The following is a 22,884-nucleotide window of genomic DNA, read 5'->3' as shown; positions in this document are numbered from 1 at the left end:
CTGTAATGTTGATTTTATCTCCACAAATACATTGCTCAGAACCAGCAGGAGCTTGGATTCAAGAGCGGGGAACTGGGAGCTAAGACTGACTGAATCACAGCTTCTTCACTTGAATGCATCTGGGTTTGCTCTGGTAAATGATAGCACATCATAAATCATCATTTTCACCTCCTTGGACCCCTTCTGTGTGCCCTCATTCACATCAATACATTCCCAATTACAGGACAACAACAGCTCATGGATTTAAAGCAAGGAGGTGATAAAATTAAATCTAGCATCATTCATCCCCAGCCCATCCTACATTTGTAAATAAATATCATTATTTTCACACACAAAAGAAATAAAATAGAATAGAATAGAATAGAATAGAATAGAATAGAATAAAATATAAAATAAAATAAAATAAAATAAAATAAAATAAAATAAAATAAAATAAAATAAAATAAAATAAAATAATAAAATAAAATAAAAGTGGTTTCCTTCCTCACCCCCTCAATCCCCCATTCAAGTCACATCAATCTAGCCTAAGAATGGTCAGCCCCAAAGCAGAGATGGTTCCCCAGCTCTGTGGAAGATGATGGGAGCTGTTTTTCCTGACACAAAGCCATGCATCAGAGATTGGATGTGTCTCTCCCAAAGCCATGAGCTCTCACAGTGACTCCCCAGAGCCACAGCTGGGGGGTTCAGCCTCTTGCAGGCCCTGCAAGGTTCTGAGCTTTCTTTTTAGTGAATACAGAAAGAATAACAGGGAAGAATGGGAAAGGAAGAGACTCATTCAGAAAATCTGCTGGAGTATTTCTATTATTATATATTATTTATAACAGAGTATTTTTAGCTAAAAACCCCCAGAAGTTCAATCTACAGGTGGGCTGAGAAGAAAACACTGGTTTGTTTTACATTTTTAAGCTAAACCCAGCTGATCCCATGTTTACACCTGATGGGATGGAAGAGCCACAAAAAGACAGTTCAGAAGCTAAAATAAAAAAATCAACTTATTCTACCTCAGAGGATCCCTTCATTTCCTATCCTGCCAGTATCCATTCCCTCAGTGTAACATTTCATTATGTTTGATACAAATGAACGCTGGAAATGCCATGAAATCTTTGTGGTGGTGTTTGAAATCCCAAAATTCATGGCAAATAATGCCTTACAAAGCTTGTCCATCACCACTCTGCATTTCCAACAGCTTGGACAGCTGATAATGACACACACAGGCAAAACATGGGGATCATATTCAGCTTTTGGCAAAGATTCAGTCTCAAAAATCTCTCCTTAAGCTCAACTGTCTTTATATCCATGGAATAAATGAAGGAAAATGCAGAAGTGTCCTGGGCTTACCTGCACAGATCCCTCAGGATGGAGCTCACCCTCCACTTTTAAGAAAAAAATCCAGAATTTTCTCATCTAAATTTCAAAGGGTCCTCTTGAGAATTCAGTTTGCTCACAGTGAAACACAATAGCTAGAAATAAATTTCTTCCTGTTGACTCCATTAAACCCTGTCCATGTTCATCCTTCAGGGGCTGATTAACTTCTTCTTTTTCAGTGCCAAAACTAACATAAAATTACATGTCTGAGAATTCAAGTCTACAGCACTTGTGTAAATATGTTTTGTTCTGGTTTTCCTTTCATGAAAGACATGGATGGCTGCTATTTTCCCATCCCTTTTCAGATGTAATACTACAGACATTGCAGCAAATTGGGTACAGGCAAATGTATTCAGTGACCTGAGCTCAGTTATAACTATCATTTCAAATCTCTGTGGTAGAAATCAGATAAATCATAAAATTATCTAGGTAAATATTCATTCTACCTTTTACAAAATTAGTATTTTAGTATTTCCTGTCCAAATCATTCCATTATAATTTTATTATACAAAATAAACTGATCTGACTTACCCATGACTGCACTTTATTACTGAAATTTGTAACCTCAGCTCCTATCAAAGGACTTGGAGAAATGGACTGAAGGGCACAGCTCCTGCACTGCAAGTAACTTGTCAGAGAAGATTCCTTCTCATTCCAAATAGCATTTAAAGACAAACTGCCATCCAGGTCTTTCAAAAAGAAAGAAACAGGGGTTTATATAGGAATCAAGAGAGATGTTTAAAAGAGATAGAAGTAATTTTATCAGCTGCATTGCACACATTTCAAACTGTCAGAAAGATTGGTAAAGAAGGCTCAGTCCTTGTGGCAAAACCACCTCTCATTTACTGTGCCAGCCTCACACCAGGGGATGGGCAGCAGAATTGCCCACAGATAAATAAAATACTTTATTTCTGCTCTCTGTCACCTGAGGAAGCCAAGGGTTGCACCAGGCCTGGGCTGGCAGCTGGAGTGAATTCCTGTCAAACCCAGCACTTCTGTTTAACCACAGGTACATGTGGCCAGCTCCTGGAGTGAACTGGCAAGAAATGGATTCTGTGCTCATTATCCTTTTCTTTTATTCTTCAGCAGGATTTATGAAAGGACCCAACAAATCTGGCAGTGCAGGGGACACTGGAGCTCCTTTTCAGTGTTTTGAATGTGCAGAGCCCACAGAGCTCTGAGGAGGGAAAATCTCACCATGAGTTCCCAAAAGGTCCAAGGGAGGGGTGGCAAATTGTTGCTATTTAATTGAATTTAAAGCAAAAGGACTTGACAAATATTAGCTGGAATTGATCAGTGAGAACTTACCTTTCACTGGCATCTGATAAACCTTCAAAGTCTCTTTAAGGTGACCAAGACTTGCAGCATCTGAGATGACCAACATCACGTTATCATCTTCTGAAATGGCCTCTACTTTACACTTACAATTATTAATGGATTCTTTGCTTCTTATATTGGCATTTCTGAAGAGTTTCCAGATTATTTGCAGCTCACTATTACTGTAGCAAGCTTTTCTCAAAATTCCTATAATTTAAAAAGTGGGGTGTAAGACTTATATACACACATGGTTTTGAATACAGTACTGTTCAACCATGCTGCAAACTTTCCACATTTACAAGATGGGAATTTAGGCCCTGATCCAATACCCACTGCAGGCACTGAAAAGACTTCTATTGCTGTAAATGGCCCTTGGAAGAAGGCCTTCTTTAAAATTTTTAATGTGTCCAAAATTTACTTTTCAACAGATAATTTTCCCCTTGTTATTACTCCCAAATCGACCAGCGAGCTTGGATCCACTTTGAATAAAGCCATTTATTTTTTAATTTTCAGATTTTTTAACTTTCCTCAATCAACTGGCATCTGAGATTCAGTTTAAACAACATAAAACTCCTTGCTGACAACAGCCACCCTGACATTCAGGCATTCTGTAGGCCAGAATGCTTCTCCTGAGCCCTGGGGTTCCAGCTCAGGTTTGCGCCAGGGATTTGATGATGCTGATAAATTCAGGGAGGGAATGAAAGTTCCTGATGAGATTACCCAAATCTTAAAGGTTCTTTTGGGAAAACAGGGAGGCAAGGAATGACCTGGGCTTGCCCACTGTGGACTTTTCTAACTGGCCTGGGTTTAATAGTTGCAGAAAATGGAAAATCTCCCATTGTCCCTCAGGCACAGGTTTGGTTTGCTGAAGAGATTTTTGTCCTTTCTTGCTTTCATCAGCTCCAGACTGTTTAAGCATGAAGCATCTCTAATTTGCATGGAACTGATGAGAATATCTTGTAATTAGGTCATTATCACAATGGCCCAGTGGCCTGAAGATGAAGCTTATTTTTAAAGAAATAGAATTGCTGTTACTTTTATCAGCCTTTAGACATTTCCAACTTCAAGTGTCTCACAAAAACACAAAGAATTCCCACAAGCAGCTCATCCCCACTTTGCACAACAGAATAAAACCAAATTGGTACAAAGCAGGTTACACATTGCAGAATAGCAGTGTCATTATTTCAGGCAGACTTTTGATAGTTCCATGCACTGGATTCCCTGAGTTACTGTGCCAGGGTATTACCAAACTTCTCACATAAACTGGGAGCAAATTAACACCTAATCCTGGGGAGGAACAAACCCCAGTGAATGGGCCACTATGCTCCAAAGAATTCCTCCCAGCCTCCCACAATGGCAGCAGAAGTTGCCTTCAGTTAACTCTCAAATATCAGATTTAAGCTCAACACAGGTCAGCGTGGCAGGAGCCTGAATCAAGAAAACTGCCAGAAAAAATAACTTCTTTTAAATAATTGTTGTTGTCACAACTCCCTTCTCTGCCCTCAAAGGCTTTCTGCAGGTCTCATGTATCCAGACACCAAATCCAGTGGAGAAATGAACCAATTATTCTAAAATATCCCTCCAGCATCCAAAACTGGGAAAGCAAAAGGGTGGATGAGAAATCCCATCCTTCCCAATGGAACAGCTGATCTTACCCTGGGCTTTGGGCAGGATTTCAGCTCCACACACAACACAGTGAAGTCCTTTCCTGCAAGGCTGCTTGGGTGCTTCCTTCTAGCAAGGCAATGCACAAATTGGTGTAAATACTGGTTTGCATACAGTAACTATGCAGATTGAAGCATTTAAATATCAATAAAGTATAATATAAATAAATTAATACTATCCAAACTGCTTCAGAGAAATACAGTACTTGAAATGCTCAAAGGTTATCATTTATATCAGTTAATAATTCAATATACACCATGCTCAAAATGGTTAACCTTACTTAAATAGAAAAATGCCATATAAAATATGAGGGATTTTACAGCCTATAACACCACAGGCTATCAAATTGTTGGGAATTTTGGAAGGAGCCTGGGATGGTTGGTGCCTTTGTGTCTCCCATGAGAAACAAAAGTTGAGTTTGTCAACCAGAGCTCTGCAGGTCAGGAAGGAACTATTTCATTGTGTTATTTCACTTGAAACATGATGTAATAAATGATTCTCACTGCCTTGCACCCTGGCACTCAGCAGCCACTCAGACCAGGCATCTCACCCATGGTACCTTTCTCTCTCGGGAGCAGCCGCTTTGCCTAAGGGCACCTTTCCTTCTGCTGCATCTCCTCTGCACTTTCAATCCTTGAATGAATTCAAGATTTGTTAGTATTGTAGGCAATAGAGATTATACTGAGCTGTTATATCAAAGTAGGAAAAGCATTTTCACTATTTTAGCCTTGATAGATGTGATAAATCCAAATGAATAATTCTAGGAAATTCAGGATATTGACTTCACTTCCCTTCTATCTGCAGGCTGGGCAGCATTTAATTCTGAGAAGTACCACAAATATCTTACCTCTAACCTATCAAACAGCACAATTATGAAATAGAAAGGCCAATTCAGAATGAATTTACACCAAAAGAAACAGTCCACCCCTTACCTTCCAAACCCAGCAAACACAAAGGGGATTTATCCCCCTGCTGATTTGAGTTTTTAGAGGACAGAAATTTTTTCCAGAAATCACAGTAACAAGTGCTGCTGTTTCAAACCATATCTCAGAATATTAATGTTAATTTGATATAAAGTTTAAATGGGTGTGATTTGACACAGAGCAGGCCCTGCCTTCAGGGATTTCTGATCAAAGGAAGAGGCACCACGAGCTCAAGAAAGGAACAATCTGCTCCAGATAAGGAAAAGGAGATGGATTTTCCTCTTTTTTTTGAATGTTATGGATTTAAAGACAGACAAATCTCCTGAAAGACAAATAAGAGGCTGTGCTGTGGGCCCCTGGATGAGCAGACAAGTGACAAAGCTTAAGTGATTTCTGTTGTCTGTTCAGACACACAAAAATGCACAAAGGGGTTTGGGGCAGAAGATTTGCTTTAGGAAAACTGAGGATCAAACCCAAGAACAGCTCTAGAGGCCAGGAACCAACAGGAACTTCAGCATTATTTCAACAGAAATGAAGAATATTTCTCTTTAGATGTCTCAGAGGTTTTCAATAGTGATCCCAACAGGAACTTCAGCATTATTTCTATAGAAATGAAGAATATTTCTCTTTAGATGTGTCAGAAGTTTCCAACACTGATACCAACAGGAACTTCAGCATTATTTCTACAGAAATGAAGAATATTTCTCTTTAGATGTGTCAGAGGTTTCCAATATGATATCAACAGGAATTTCAGCATTATTTCTACAGAAATGAAGAATATTTCTCTTCAGATGTGTCAGAGGTTTTCAATACTGGCATTTTTGCCCTATTAACTAAACCAAACCTGTCAGTGAAATCCAGGACACCTAAACCAAGGAAACTTGGCCATCAATATTGCAAAAATTGAAGCAAAAGCCTTTTGCCAAATCCTGCCAGTTGTGGAAATTCTAGTGTTCTTCTCATTCTTGCAAACAGTGTCCAACTTCATGAAGATGAATTTATTTTATAAAGGAAGGGCACAATTGAAATCCTATTGATCTGAGCATGCTCACAGCTCTGTAGGGATGGACTCAAAATGTTATTTAGATGAACTTCTATGGGAAGTGACCAGTTAATAATTTCATTTCTACTCTCAAACAAAAAGTACCAAGACATATGAACCAATCTTTAGATGGCAAAAATCCTGCATCTTCACATGAATGTAGGATGGCAATGGAGAATCTTTTCTTAAAAAGTCAGTATGTTTTATTACAGAAAAATCCTGGCTCTTTTCATTGCAGAAAATGAAAGAAACATTAAAATACTAAAAAAAAAAAAAAAAAAAAAAAAAAGACTGGGCAAAATTCAAAGACCTTTGTGTACAATTTACATTTTATATGTTACATGTAAAAAGTGCTTGTAGGACATACAAATGAGAACAGGTTTAGACATGAATAAACACAGAATCCAGCCAACAGAAAAGGATTCCTCTCACAAAAGCAAAACTTAAAGAAATCTCAATTTTTTTTCTCAAGAAGCTTCTCATCTTCATCAAATATCAAAATGTGCACAGCTCCTGCTGGACATTTTGATGTAAGAGATTGGCAGGAATCAAAGTACTGGAAAATAAACCTGTTGTGGTATTTAGGCTGAATCTGTGACTTGATCTGCAAAGATGCTGCTCTACATGTTTTACTAAACAAACCCCAGTCTAACAAATGCAGAAAACCATAATTTGGTTATATGGGTGTTTGGCTTTCTGAAGAAAACCCCACTTATTTGACTGTATTTAATGGTGGATTAATTAAATCTGTCCTAGACAAACCAATAATTCCAGGTCAGGTCCTACTTGGGTTTCTATTCAGAATTTCCAGACATGATGTTCCTCCAGCCATGAAGTCAGGATGAAGAATCTTCATCCTATCTAGAAAACTGCACATGGCAAAACTCCCCCAGTGAAAATGCCCAAGATAAAACGAGAGATGGAGCCTGAGGGAAGCTTTTGCTCCATGAGGACAAGGAAGGTGCAGCTGCCCCGTGCTGTTTTGAGGGCTGCTCACCACAACTGCCACAGGAGCTGTCACCAGGTGCCACCACTGCCCAGCAGAGAGGATGACACACCTTTATTTCGGGATCTGGAGAGGCTGATTTTCCTTTTTGGGGTGCTCATCTCCTGAGCTCCTCCCTGCTCTGCTCCTGCAGCCCCAGCTGTGCTGTCCCTGCTCCTCACATCCTCCATGGTCCCATGGGGGCTCCTGCCAGCCTCAGCTTTCCCAGGCCCATTCTGTGCTCCTGAGGTGCTGGTGGCAAAAGGAGCAGCAGGGACTGTGGAGTTCCCACATTCCCCCCAAACCCCAGAGGTGGAACAGGCTGGGACTGGGGGCTCAGTTCTCTGCTCCTCTGGCTCTGCATCATCATACAGCTCTGGAGTGAAGTAAATGCTCTCATCCTCATCCTCATCCTCATCTAATGCTGAAGGGAACTCCCTGCAGGGCTCAGCTCCAGGATGTCCTTCAGCACCTGGGGCCTCAGCACTCCCAACTGAAACATGACTTGTGTCCAAACGTGATTCTGCTCCACTTGCTTTGTGCTCTGCAATTAATGCTGATTGGCATTGACTGGAATGATCAATAAGGTCCCTGGGCCCATTCCCATGCTGCTGCCTGCTGCTCTCTGTGGCCCTGCAGTTCTGGGCTGCAGGAGTTGAAGTCAGTGCCTCAGAGCAGAATTTCTCCTCCACAACATCAGCATTGCCCCAACCATTCGTTTCTTCTCTCTCTATTTTGATTGCTGCCATTTTGGGGGTGCAGTCCATGTCTTTCCTTCTCTGTTTTACGTGGTGAGAATGGCTCTCTACATCAACTTTCTGGTCACCTGTGAGAAATCACAAAACATAAATTAATTGTATCTGATTTACAACATGTTTAGCACATCAGAATTACCACTGTTTTAGAAGGTTTATAGCAATTTTACAACATTCATTAAAAATGAATGTTGTAAAATCACTATAAACAATAATACAAACAAAAGCCCAGATGTTATAACCATCTTTGCACATGAATTGTCTTAATTAAATGAATAGATTAACAGGCACATAAAGGTAGAGTATGGCTGGATTTGAAATTTGTAATGTTTATTATTGTGCTCTTTCTTGATTGAAATGAAATCAGAACCTTTCCCAAAATTTAGGGATGGATTTCACTTTTGAAGCTGGAACTAGAGGAGATCACATGGAAGGTGTCTCACAGCAATGCCCAAACAACAGATGTAGCTTGAACCAGAGCTCAACTTGCAATAATGCTACTCTTGATGTGTTTCAAATATATTTTAAATTATCTTCATAGTGCTCAATGGAAAAAGAAATTAAAATGAAACCATTTTTGATTGTACTATAAACTTATCAAAGATTACTCTTTTAAGACAACCAGATGGAACGAGAATTAATTTCAGTCTGTTGAGCACAGCTCCTCCACATTTGTGAATAATTATCATTTTCCACAATAGCACTTCTGTAATTTAAAAAAACCATTTGTTTCCTCCAAAAAAGATTCAAGTCCCCATTTGAAATTGCCAGTGGAAATGAACATACTTTGTTTGACTGCTGCCGTGCTGCCACTTGGCTGATCCCATGCTGTGGGATGAACTGAGCTGATGCTTGCAGCAAAATGAACTTCTGAGTCCAAATTCTGCTCCTGCCTTGTGGCAGGAGCATCAGGGGACAGAGGAGCGGTGTTCTCCTGAGGAGAGCCCTGTGAGAGGTGCCTGGGCTGTGCAGGGAGCTCGGAGCCGGGCCCTGGGGAGGGCTCCGCACCGTGCTGGTTGCGGAGGGCGAAGGCGCGCAGGGAGCGCAGGGCGCTGCCGAAGGAGCCGTGGTGCTGCACCTGCTGCCGGATCCACTTGGACAGTCCTGGGGGGAAAACACCTTATTGCAAAATACCTTATTGCAAAATACCTTATTGCAAAATACCTCATTGCAAAATACCAGCAGCTTATTGCAAAATATCGGCACCTTATTGCAAAATATCGGCACCTTATTGCAAAATATCGGCACCTTACAAGAACACCTTATTGCAAAATATCAGCACCTTCTCTAAACATCAGCACCTTACACCAAAATATTGGCACCCTACACCAAAATATCAGCAACTTACACCAAACTTACACCAAACTTACACCAAAATATCAGCACCTTACACCAAAATATCGGCACCCTACACCAAAATATCGGCGCCTTACACCAAAATATCAGCACCTTGCACCAAAATATCAGCGCCTTACTCCAAAATATCAAAGCTTACTCAAAATATCAGCAGCTTACTCAAAATATCAGCAGCTTACTCAAAATATCAGCAGCTTGCACCAAAATATCAGCACCCTACACCAAAATATCGGCACCTTACATGAAAATATCAACTCCTTACTCCACAATATCAGTGCCTTACTCCACAATATCAGCACCTCACACCAAAATATCAGCTCCTTACTCCACAATATCGGCACCTCACACCAAAATATCAACTCCTTACACCAAAATAACAACATATCCAAAATATCAGCTCCTTACTCCACAATATCAGTGCCTTACTCCAAAATATCAGCACCTCACACCAAAATATCAGCACCTTACTCCACAGTATAGCAGCAGCTGTACAGGCATTTCCCAGCCCTCGTCAGCAGCCTAAGGTGGAGCAGCTCTCTGGGCACAGACAAACCCAACGTTCCCAGGCATGGTGCTGGGGAAGGCTGGGAGAAGCTCAGAGGAAAGAAAGAGAAACAATTCTTATCTGAACCTGCTGGTAACAGCGGGTGCTGTGAACACGTGCAGTGTGCTGTGGAGATTTCTTCATCAAAGGGTGCTTCACTAATTAGTCAATGGTGATGTGCTTGAAGTAAAGGACCAATGAGGTCCACCTGTATCTAACAGTTTATAAAAGAACAATGGGTTTCTTAATAAAGAATTCTTGATCAACCTTCTGTAATACAGGGAGTCTCTGCTAATTATTGATCAACCTTCATTCATGGAGTCTCTGCTAATTATTGATCAACCTTCATTCATGGAGTCTCTGCTAATTATTGATCAGCCTTCTGTAATACATGGAGTCTCTGCTAATTCTTGATCAACATTCTACAATACATGGAGTCTCTGCTAATTCTTGATCAACATTCTACAATACATGGAGTCTCTGCTAATTATTGATCAACCTTCATTCATGGAGTCTCTGCTAATTATTGATCAACCTTCTATAATACATGGAGTCTCTGCTAATTATTACCTGGCCAGGGGCCTGTTACAATGACACTCTAAGAGTGCAAATATTTCTGTGTAGGTACAGTCTCAAAGGTTTCAAGAATTTGCTCATGAAGCTGCAACAATTCCTCTTTTCCAGGGCTAAGAACCTGATTTATTCAATGGCAGTATTCTGATAAGAAAACTAAAAATATCTTTCTTTTTCTATTAAAAGCCTTTTCCTTTTTCATTAGTCTTCTTTTTAGGTTCAAACTGCTGCCTTGTAGAAACATCACTATATTTCTTTGTTGCCTGGCTGTTCATTCTGCTTGTTATCATGAATTATTTAAAAGTGGCTTACACAGAGTGCAGCTATTTATTATCATATTAACAGGGTCTGATAAAAATTTGAATAAAATGAAGCTTTTCACAACTTTGTGTCAGATTAAGTAACAGTAACTCAAAGAATCACAACTGTTCTACAACTACAGGTTTTATAATAACCTGGTCCTATCAAAATAACCAAAATATTAAATATCAGATGTCTTGAGCAGAACAGCTTTTTACATTATATTGGAGCACAAGTAAAAACTGACTGTCTCAATTTTAGAAAGTGTTCCTGAACCCATTTAAATATTCTTTGTATATCAATTAAAAAAAAAACAAAACAAAAAAACCCAAACCCACAACAACAACAGAGATCTTCACTCTTCTGTGAAGTTTTACTTTTTAGAGAAAGAAATCTTACCAAGTGTTGAACATATGCATTATTTGTGCTCCTATATGAATTTCTAGAGTTTCCTGCAATAATTTCAGTGTATTTTTAGTAGATCAAGAAGGAGCTGGACTCAACTGCAGCAGCTGAGCTCCACCTGCTGACTAAGCCCAGCATGGGCTGGTGAGCTCAGCTCTGCCCAGCAAAAAGGGCAGGAACAAAGGTGAAAACACATTCCTAAGCAGTTCATCTTCTACGTTTTATTTTTTAAAGGTTGTGTGCAGGATCTGTTTTATTTCACTTGCATTTATTTCTACCCAGTATAAAAGTACAAACAGAAACTCCTTGTTGTATATTGAATATTCAGCAGTTCAATTTCTGTTCCATGGCTGGGGCACATTCTGACCCTTCCTACTCCCCTGTATTTGTACAACCACATTTCTGTAATTCAGAGATTTCAGTATTTTTCAACATTAGGAGTTTCCCCAAAAGATTTTTACCTCTTACCAGTGATGTATTTATTGGGGTTCTTCCTGAAGCGGTCATCCACTAAAATAAGAGCCCCCCAGTCATTCCTGTGCCTTATACACCTAAAAGTGAGGGGAAAAAAAAGAGTATTTATGTAATTAGAGGACACCCAGCAAAAATCTGTGGGAATTAGGAAACAGGGATTGCTCTGAGTCAGCTGGAATATGCAAAATTATACAGGAGGTGCTCTTCTACTGGATGCACCAAAAATTGTGATGGATGTCATGGAAGCTTCATTTTCCTTCAGCTGTTGAATGTACATGAAAACAGCTAAATTAAAAATAAAGCACACAAATATTCAACAGCCAATCAAACCACACAATTCATTTTCCACTCTTAACTGGGCAGAGTAAATATTGCAGAGCTTCCTGTATGGAATGTTGTGGTTTTATCAAAATCCCTCCCCACAGCTCAGGTTAGCAAGGTCTTTGGCTCGTGGTTTGATAAGGAATTTGTCCCTTTGTGTCAGAATGGAAGCCTATTTTCTCCATTTTAGACCACCCAAATAATAAATTAAACAACAAGTAATTGTCACTAAAGCTTGATTTAAGTTCAAGCTGATTTATTTCACTACTGGTATTCCACAAGAGAGCTTTCTTAACCTATGTAATTAATGCAGAGGAATTTAAGAAATCAGGCCTGTACCAACAAGAATCCCCAATGAGATTTCCTAATGTTACAATTTCTCTCCATTTTCTCTCTAAGCCTTCATTTATGTCATCACATTTGCATTAGGACTAATTCACATCAGAAGAGTTTTCCAGCTGATGTTTCTGTGCCTCTGTAGCCATGACAGATGCACAGCACCTACAATAGATATGGATGACAGCTCTAATCTTTATTTATATGATAGATTTTGTTGAAGGAGGATGAATTAATTCTACCTTGTTAACAACATTTGGGGGAATTTTTCCATCTAGGAAATGGAAGCTACACCACTTCTTCTAAATCTGGGAAGAGATCAGTGAGCACAATAATTGAATTGACCTTTTGCAAAGGTCTGAAAAACCCCACTGCTATTTCTCCCTTTCAAAAATACTTGTAGGCTAAATATCAAACAAGTGTTCTGGGCCCACTGAGAGTGTGAACAATTAGTGCATGGGAAAAGGCCTAAGGATCTTCATTTGCTTTTCAAGCTCAAGAAAGATTTGTCTCTGCTTGTGCTTTTTTTTCCTGTGTATCTTGACTATGAGCAATAAAACTTCAACTAAATTGAAGTGGGTTCTGAATGTAAAATAAAATCTGAACTATAACAATGCACAACAGGCTGAAAAGCAGAGAATTGCCAGCACAGAGCAGCTCAAGAGACAGAATTTGCAATATGAGATGTTTGGCCTTATCCCTTTCTGCTAAAAGAGGGGAATAAATCCTTAAAGATGTCCCTTAAAAAAGTTGTACAAATTTCTATAATTTTAGTTATGTTTCTCTCACCTTCCCAGGGCTTGGTTGAGAGCTCTGTAAGCTTGAATTTCATACCACTGACTCCCTGATAAAAGGCCTCTTGTGCTTTTGTGCTGGTCATTGTACTTCCTCTTTAATTCAACCTAAGAAGGAAATAATAAAATATTTGGTTTAGGAATGCTGTTGAAAAGGAGATATTCTAAAAGGGGAACACAAGCAAACAGTGATTAAATAAGAGAATATATAAACTGTGCTTCAGTGTTTCACCTCTGTATTTTGTACACTAACCAGTTCTGGCTTCTGAAATTGCCCTTAGCTGTGATCTGTTCCAGTAATTTGAATGTATTGACATGAGCAGCACACACTCATCCAAAGCTCTGTGCCAGTGAGAGGAGGATGAACTGCTCAGACAGGTGAAAACCCCAGAGCAGGGACAGGTGATGGACCCAAAGCCCAGACTCACTGGCCCTTCCAAAAGGAAATGCCCCACTGGGGCTCTCCCTTCATCCCCAAAGCCACTCCTCATCCCAGCTGGGACCAGACTCTCATTTCCCAGTGAGGCTTCAGCAAATTCAACTTTTCCTCCTTGACAGAAGCTGCAGAAGAGCTCTGGGGACAGAGGGAGCTCTGCCAAAGAGCAGCAGTCAGTGACACCGAGCAAAATTCCAGCCTGGCATCAGCTCCTGAGCTCTGGAAATGTTTCACTGCAGAGCATGGGGAGATCAGGCAGGGAAAAACATGTTCCCCTTTTTAAATCTCATCCCTGATGCTTCAGAACCTGGAATGAACTGCCCAAGAAATCCCTTCCCAATCAGGATAACCACACACAGTGCCTGGTCTGAACTGGAACAATTTGCATTAGAACATTATTTATATCAAAAGGTTTTATTATTATTATTATTATTATTATTATTCAACCAGAGGAACTGAATTATTATTTTTTTTAAAGAAGCATAAAACTACACCAAAAAGGGTCCTTCTGCTGCTCTTTTGTGAGTATTAACCTTTCTAAACTGACAAGTGAAAGGACACGCTTCAGGAGAGAAAACAGCAGACTTCTAACCTCTTCTGACAGGTAACTTTCAAGTTGCATTTGGACAAGAAATTTTATTTTATGTACTTATGCCCTTTAAATTGCCTGTCAAATTTACAAATTCAATCTTTACAGCCAGAAAGTAAATTCAGTTTGATTTCACAGATTTAATATTTGTTCCAGTCACTCAGAATTTACTGACTGGCATGTGAGGTTTCCTTTTTAATTTCCCAAACAGAAGATGATTTCTTCTGAATGGTCTATGAAGATTAAACCATTCCTTAAAAAGGAACTTGGCTTTACCTGTGCATTTCTACAAACTGAAATACTACCTGGAGAAGGAAAAGGGTACTGCTCACCTCTGGAAATGAGGAATGATGATGGAAAAGTTCACTGAAGCCTTTAAAACAGAACCATTGACAATATTCCCCTGGGTGTCTTTTGCCTCTGTCTTCTAGTCCTGGTCAGTTTTATAACAATTTATTTTTTGGAAGAATTGTGTTATCAGTAAGATTATGGCCATTTGGAACCAGTGGAGGTTTACCAGCCCCTCATTTTGCCACAGCCTGTGCAAACAGTGCTGGAATTACTGCTCCTGTCTTATGCTGAAAAATGACATTATTTTTAAATACCTGCACAAACTCACTGAAGTAGCAGTAAAGTGCAAACCAGTCAGATCACCTAAACAAAATACATTACTTCCACATTCTTCTAATGTCAGTGTTATCAAGTTTACTGCTTGTATGCACACCACCAATGACATCTCATTGCTCAAATGATATAAAACCCAATTTTTAATTGAAAACCCCATGAGTCTGGGAGGGGGTTTCACCCCAATCCCTTGCTCTAAGGGTGTTATATATCTCTAAAACTTCCTTCTATTAATCTTAAAAGAGTTACCAGAAAAGAAGCATTGTGTTTTGTGCCTGCAGTGCTCCTGCCTCAGCAGAGATGTGAGTTCAGTGTGCAGGGGGATGTCACAGAGACATTTTATGGAAAATCCTTTCCTGAGGATTTGTCCTCCTGAGGAACTGAGAAGCCTCAAAAACAAACTGTAACCAATGGTTATCTGCTGCTGTGGAATGCAACAGGTGCAGCTGGGATTGGCTCATGTGGTTGTTTCTAATTAATGGCAATCACAGCCCAGCTGGCTCGGACTGTCTGAGACACAAACCTTTGTTATCATTCTTTCTTTTTCTATTCCTAGCCAGCCTTGTGATGAAATCCTTTCTTCTATTCTTTTAGTATAATAGTTTTAATATAATATATATCATAAAATAATAAATCAAGCCTTCTGAAAGATGGAGTCAGATCCTCGTCTCTCCCCTCATCCTCAGAGCCCTGTGAGCACTGGGGGAGGCTGTGCAGGTAAAAGGCCAGGGCCTGTCATTTTAATGCAATCAGAATCTATTTCATTGTGGACCTGCTGCACTCCCCCCCATCAATTCCAGGCCAGATTCAAGCTGACATGTTACATATGTGAAAAAGGCAGTGCCTCCTGCTAGCAAATCTCCACAACGTGCAGGAAAGCACAGGCTAGAAGGGATTAGTTAAAATGTCAGAAGACAGCCTTTTACTTCTACCTGTTCATCCTTAAAAACATCCTCCCAGCTCTGGGGCAGGATTTGCAGACAAAGAGCTGCACAAGGCCCCTGGCAAGCTCTGCCATCCTGTAGCTGTCACCCAGATTAGGCTTTGATCTGTCTGGGAGGTCACGGGCACTGCCAGCTGCCCACGTTCCACCTGCACACCCCTCCTGCCTCTAATGCTTAATGGCTCTGACATCTTTCACTCTGCAGCATCAGCTGGGAAACAGCACGAGAAAAGATAAATGCCATGAACAATTCTTGGTTTTTTAAAGGATTGGAAAGATACTTGGAGGCAGTTTGTGCTACAGCTCAAGTGTATTTTTCAAACAGAATTAGCAATGGAGGTTTTTCTCCAATGACAACAACATTAAATGGCATTTGTTACATTAGATTTTAAAAGAAGTTACCTGTGGTGATATTCCTTCATGTGAACAGACTCAGATTATTCAGGCTATAATGGATTTATACCGTGTTGACCATGGATTGTATGAGTTAGTTCACAGCACAAAGCTGAGAAGGGCAACTCAAAATCTACAGCTTGGTTTTGACCCCCAAAATGACCTGCAAATTCACACACAGAGCCTTGGAGCAACACACCAGGCTGGACCAGGTTTATTCACAATACACAAACAGTATTTAAAGCCAGGTATGCAAATACCAATCTATGAGGGACTAACTATTTCTACAGAAAAATCAACCAGGACACTGTAAACTGATTTATCAGTGCCACGGCATGAAGCTGAATGGGGTAAACCCATTTGTTCATTTTGTGCAATTTAAATCAGCAACATGAACTGTGCTTGGTTTTACTTCATCTGGCAAAGTTTGGAGGGGTATTTTTAATGCATTACTTCACTGAACCAAATGCAAACTTTGCTTTTTAAGAACAAATACAAGTAACAGTTTGCAATTTTTTTTGTTTAACAAGTCAGGCCTGTTCTTGGATAGGACAACCCCTCACAAACATCTCCAAGTGCCTCCTGTTTGCTCTGGTAGGTAAAGGAAGAGAGCAGGGAAAGGCCAACAGAGCTGGGCCTGTGTCCCTGCAGGGCCAGGTGGAGGTGGCACAGCCACACCTGGATCAGCTCCTGCCCTTCCCTCCCCTTCCCTCTCCTCCATGGAAAGAAAAACCAGAAAATGGATAGAAACATTTTCTGCCATTCCACTAACTTGTTTCTCTGGTTTTATGAGAGGAAAAATAGTAATGAAAGCAAAGACGTTGCTCACATCATCCAAAAAATTTTTTTAAGTCACATTCATGTTTAACATCTACTAATTCCCCACGTCTTAAAAACAAACAAGCAGAGAAAATACCAGGTGGTAACTCCCCTCTTCCATCCCAAAAAAGACATAAAAATGTTTTTAGAGCAAATCTCCCGTCCTAAAAATCTCATGTGTCCACTTAGAGTCTCTCTTCCACCTGAAATAGCAATAATTCGAATTTTGCAGGAACACTTGCCATCTACTTTCCTCCTGACGAATGCCAAGGAGCCATAAAAGTTTGTGAGTGCAGGAAAGTTAAAACATGAAAAGCCATTTCTTTTCTTTTACATCTGAAAATCCTTCACTAGAAGCAGCACTGAACAGTGCAGCATTTCACTCACTTCAAAAGCAGCAACCAGGGCTGGGGGTTTAACACAAATAATGCACAAGTAAAGGCCTGGCTGAGTCACAGCACGAGCTTCAAACTCCTCAGCCCTCCCAGCCATGTCTAAACACAATATTCCCATTTCTGAGCCCACAGGATAAAGATATTATGGCAGGATTTTATCTTTGAATGTTCCAAGCATTCCAAGTGCAGTGCTAATACATAAATAATGTGGAATAAGCAAATTTTTATTTGCTGAATTTTACCCAAGTAGATTCTGTCAATTACAGTAATTTATTAAGGTCATCCTAACGAGTTCATAGAACTGAATAAGGTCACTAGACACAAATATAACACTTTTATTTTCATTTCTATTTTATAGAAATACTGCATTTCCTCATAAAACAGCAACAACCCCTCCAACTGCCAACGAGACCCAATCAATATTTGTACTGCTCAGTTAGCATCAGGATGCTGCCACCAGAAATTGCTCAGGTGACCTTTTCTGCCTGAACATTTCTGTGTGCACTCATCAAAATTGCCTTCCTTGGATAGCACTGAATAAAAAAAAGGAATCATTCCAGCTCCCAGACTTGCTCTGTCTCACAGGGGACATGGAAATAGCCTGGGATTGAACAGTGCAATGTGAATGGGGATAAAATCAAGAATTAGAATTACAGAGATAGAAAAAATGGCACAATAACACAGTGCAAAGGGATGTTTCCCAGCTCTGGTTAAGCATAATAATAATTTAAATTAAATGCTAAAAGAACAATAATTTTCTAAGAAATCTTGCTTTTCCTAGAGTATGGTAAATAAGAAACAAATTTTTCTAGCAATCACTTATGTAGCACAAGATTCTTTCTCCTTTCAAGGAACACAAAACATATAGGCTTAAAAACTGCCACAAGCACTAGAAATTCAATATTGGGACTCATCATCATTCTGAAATGATAGAAATATCTCAATTTATTGAGAAATATCTCAATTTGAGATAGGAGAAATGGAAACTTCAGCCAAAGAGCTGCAAGGTGTTTGTATCATTAAATTACATAAAGCCCAGAAAATCCCAATTGAAGTGATGATTTCCTTGGTGTAAGAACAAAGGAGATACTGCCCCCATGGCAGCCAGGGAAATAATTCCCATTCAATAATTCCCATTCCAGGCAAACTCCAGCAGTGCCTCTGCTCCCAGCTCCCAGCCCCAGTGAGTTCATTTGCCTCTGCTGATGTGAAAGAATTTGACTTTCTGCATTTTCTGCTGTGTTTTGGTCAAGTTCTGCTGGCTGTTCCACGGTGAATTCCCTCTCCTGCACAGGATCAAAAGCATCTGCAGAGGTGGAAGTGCAGAAAAGCTCCCTGGGCAGGGGGACTCTGCACTTCAGAGCTGCCCATTCTCAACATTTCTCTTTCTTTTCAGCTCCCCAAGGTAAGAACAGTAAATTATGACTTGAACTAAACAAGTCACACTTGGCTCCAAAATCAGATTTTCCTACCTCTACTTTCAGGTCCCAGAGGTAGGCAGAGGAAATCCTGGTCACAGCCAAAGAAGTCATTTTTGGCTCTGAAATAAATTTTCCTGCTTTACTGGAGCCAAACTCTACCATTGAGAGCACCAGAGCTTTGAGCAATCCTTGAACATTTTCTTTTATATTATTTTGTTTTAGCAACCTGATTCTCCAGCAATATGAAACCCTTTGCAATAACACAGAATTAGGGGTTGGCCTCTTTCTTCAATCACTTTTGTTTATAATCAGGTCTGAGCCTGAATCATTTCTTTCTCCCTAACCCTGACAAAGTGGTTTAGACTCTTCTCTTTGTGAAAAGCAGTGAACCTAAGACACAATATGCCTAAAAACGTTGAAGTGAAACGAAATTATTATCTTTAAAGCCTCCACAGAAATTACTGTAACTTATAAAAGCACCCAGTTACTTAAGGAATTCCAATGTTTGCCATTTAATACCAGGATTTGTGGCATATACTTAGCACAAACATATGGAAAAACTAAAATTGGATATTATTCATCACACTTGACAATGAGTCTCTTGCCCAAGATTGATGTCTGGATCTAAAATGCCACACTTCAAAATATCTAAGAGAAGTTAATTAACAGTATGTTAGCATCAGATAACACATCTGTGGGATTATCCATCGCTTGCTGTCACATTATTTATGTTCCTTAATATTACAGCTCAATCAAGTCACAAATCATAAACCATATTTAGAAAGCAGGTTGATCACAGACAAGTCATATTAGTGGAGATGAGCCAACATCAAACTGCCACCATGAAATATTGCCCTGCAAAGGTCCAGTCCCACAAAGCCTGCTGCCTGTGCTCAGTGCTGGGAGCATTAAAGGGATCACTCCCACAAGGAAAAGCTCTGTGCAGGAGTGAGGGGTTATGGAATTGAGGCTTAAGAGGACTTTTATTAACCCAAAAAGCAGACATCCAAGTGGTTTTTCATGTAGAAGCCCAGCACTTTTTAGTGATTTAAACCAATCCCAGAAGTATATAATTCATGGCTATTCCTAGGGAATAGTTAATCACTTGCATTTCCTATTTTTAAAGGAAAGTCATTATCAATCATCTTATCAGTTTCCTCCCTGGTACCTCTGCTGGGCACTATTGCTGTGGGAGAGCCCCAGATGCACCATTTCTGTCCAAGTCCAACCTGGCCTGTGCCACTGTGGTTTGAATTTTATGGCTGCTGGAAACTCAAGATCCTCCCCAGAAGTTCCAGGCTTTACCCACTTTTCTGCTTCACCCACAAAATCCAAAGAAACACCAACCAAATGTGTGCAACTATTCCCTAAATGTAACTGCTGCATTAGGGAATTCCAGCTCCTTTCCTGAGCTGAAAAAGATGTTTCATCTTCCAAATTTCTTTTCTATTTCTACAAAGATACTGATAACCTTCTTCAAAGTGACCCTCCTTCACTTCATCCTTCTTGCAACTCAGCTGGTCAAAAAAAAAAATGAGCATTAATCCAGAATTGTTGGGGATCTGATAACCCTAAAGCTTGAGCAAAACAAAATCCTGTTCAATATAAGGACATTTCAAAGAAAAGCCATTTTATTTTAGATCTGCCATGCAGATCTCGTGCTGTGAGACTGGTGCCTGCCCTGCTCTCATCCAGAATTGATCACTGCAGAGCTTTGGGCATTCCCATCTCTAAACACACTCTCAGACCTTGAGCTGTTTGCAATTTGGCAGCTACTGTTTCTAGCCCTACTGAAAAATTTAGAGGTTTTCTTCAGTCTAATTTAAAAAAATAGTTCAAGAGAACACTGATTTTTAAATATAGTTATCAGAAATGGACTGTAGTGCTGTGATTCTGTTATTTGAAATATTTGGTTGACCTCAAGGTAAAATCAAACCATAATCCACTGTGAAGATAATTCACCCATAACACATTATTTTCAACCTAATTTTGTATCATTTAGAACCCAAACCCATTGATTTTCAGGAAATCATTTGGCATTAATTATAAAGTTCCAGCCATATAACAAAGGATTTCCTAAGTACCCTGTCAGCACATGCCCCTAAAAGCCAGCATTGCTAACTGCAGAAAGAGACTGAGTACTCTTTAAATGTGAATTTTTACACCACAGTGGAGTGCATTATACTTCAGAAGGACAAAGAATGCTGTGGCTGGGTGAGTGCTCCAAGGAATTCTGCAAACACTGGAGGAACTGCGCTCGCCCAGCCTCCCTGGCCCTTGGAGGATGTGGTTTTTCCCAGCAAGGCTGGAAGCAGGCACATGCTGCAGACAACAAAGAAGCCTTTGCTTGTTCACTTAAGCTCAGAACACATCTCTCAAACCAAAGCTGAGTCTGTTTGGCCTTTCAAGTGCTAACCTATGATTTTCTTGTTTGATTTGGCATTAGTGAGAACCAGAATCCAGCTGCTCCTGGTATTTATTTATTCTGTGATCCTTCACTTTGTTTCTTGGCCTCACAGAGCAGTTCCACAAAGGAACACAGAGGACAGGCAGTGACAGTGACTGGCAGCACCTCAGTGGCACAGAGCCCTACAATAATACCCAATAATAAACCACTTTTTCAGTAAGCAGAAAGCCTAGAAAAATCCTTTTCTATATTTATTGGCTTTCTTTTCCATTCAGCTCTGCAGTGCCTGCTCTAATGGAACATCATCTCTCTGTCACACAAGCCCTGCTCAAGTCAAAAGGAAGGAAGTGTTGAGGTGGGCAGTTACACAGCACTGCAACAGGATGCTGCTTTCAGCACCTCCTGAAAAACACAAATAGTTCCAGATTTATTTAAGTGCAGCCATTTCCAACTGCTATTTTTACAAGGGGGTTACAAGATTTTGCCTAAAGTTACACGAAGCTTGAATATTCCAAATAGAGCTGTCCTCAGTATCCAGGAAGAGTTTATGTTGTGGCATAAATTCATGTTCAGAACTGCAAGCTAATAAAGCAGCACAGGCTTGGAAAAAGTTTCCAGTTCCACTGTGTGCTGAAGTGGGAGAAAGAATTACACTGAATGGGATTAGAAAGGTGAGACAGTGCAAGCAGTGGGATATACACAGTTATTTTGTAAAATAATAACATAATTAAACAGTCTTGATCTTCCCACCTGTTTTCTGCAATAACCTGCCTTATTTAAATCACTATTAAGAAGTTTGTATTAAAAAAGCAGTATTAAAAGTTTTTATTTTCTGCAATAACCTGCATTATTTAAAGCACTGCTTCAGCTCTTACCTGTGCAAGGTCACTCAAGGAATTCAAATGGGATGGAGAGAAGTTCAAAGGTAAATAGAGAGAAAAGGTATTTTGTGCATATTTAGTGCTTTGAAGATGACATAAACTAGTTGCTTTTATTTTAGTAAACTAAATATTTAGTGTTTTGAAGATGACATAAACTATTTTAGTTTGGGTTTTTTTTTATTTTAGTAAACTAAATATTTAGTGTTTTGAAGATGACATAAAAATCTGTTTTGAAGATGACATAAAAGTCTGTTTTGTGCATTGAAGATGACATAAAAATCTGTTTTGTGGCTATTTAGTGTTTGGAAGATGAGACAAACCCAGGCCAGGCCTGAAGCCATGTCCTACCTGCAGGTCCTTGACGTTGGGGAAGGGGATCCCGATGGTCACCACGGCCCTGGCGTTCTCATCACAGAAATCCAGCCCCTCACTGACCTTGCCCCTGCACACAGCCATCAGGAGAGCCCCATCTGCAAGAGCAACACTCAGCATGCCAGGAGCACTGGGGCTCACAGGAACTGGCACCAAAACCTTCTAAAGAACTAAATATGATATGATATGATATGATATGATATAATATAATATAATATAATATAATATAATATAATATAATATATAATATAATATAATATAATATAATATAATATAATATAATATAATATAATATAATATAATATAATATAATATAATATAATATAATATAATATAATATAATATAATATAATATAATATATACTGCTGCAAAGGGTGAGTGGCTGTAAAAATAGAGACTCGTATGAGGGATGAGATTAACTCCACTCTGATCAATAATATTCTGATTC

General features: G+C 39.6%; 1 protein-coding gene across 1 annotated transcript in view; it reads right to left on the bottom strand.

Annotated features, from left to right (window-relative positions):
* Positions 1–2,477: 2,477 nt before the first annotated feature.
* BRIP1 (BRCA1 interacting helicase 1) overlaps positions 2,478–22,884 on the bottom strand; it is a 53,328-nt gene continuing 32,921 nt past the window's right edge. The window contains exons 16-23 of the mRNA XM_036395365.2: positions 22,412–22,533; positions 13,151–13,263; positions 11,699–11,781; positions 8,839–9,156; positions 7,371–8,123; positions 4,907–4,980; positions 4,338–4,416; positions 2,478–2,889 (exon numbers count right to left, since the gene is read on the bottom strand). Of these exons, the coding sequence (XP_036251258.2) occupies positions 2,645–2,889; positions 4,338–4,416; positions 4,907–4,980; positions 7,371–8,123; positions 8,839–9,156; positions 11,699–11,781; positions 13,151–13,263; positions 22,412–22,533 (1,787 nt within the window). The 3' untranslated portion in view covers positions 2,478–2,644. The remainder of the gene's footprint in view (positions 2,890–4,337; positions 4,417–4,906; positions 4,981–7,370; positions 8,124–8,838; positions 9,157–11,698; positions 11,782–13,150; positions 13,264–22,411; positions 22,534–22,884) is intronic.

The sequence above is a fragment of the Molothrus ater genome, chromosome 21, assembly GCF_012460135.2.
Source record: "Molothrus ater isolate BHLD 08-10-18 breed brown headed cowbird chromosome 21, BPBGC_Mater_1.1, whole genome shotgun sequence".
NCBI lineage: Eukaryota > Metazoa > Chordata > Aves > Passeriformes > Icteridae > Molothrus > Molothrus ater.
Note: the sequence above shows the minus strand (reverse complement) of the source record. Positions and strands in the feature narration are given on the sequence as shown.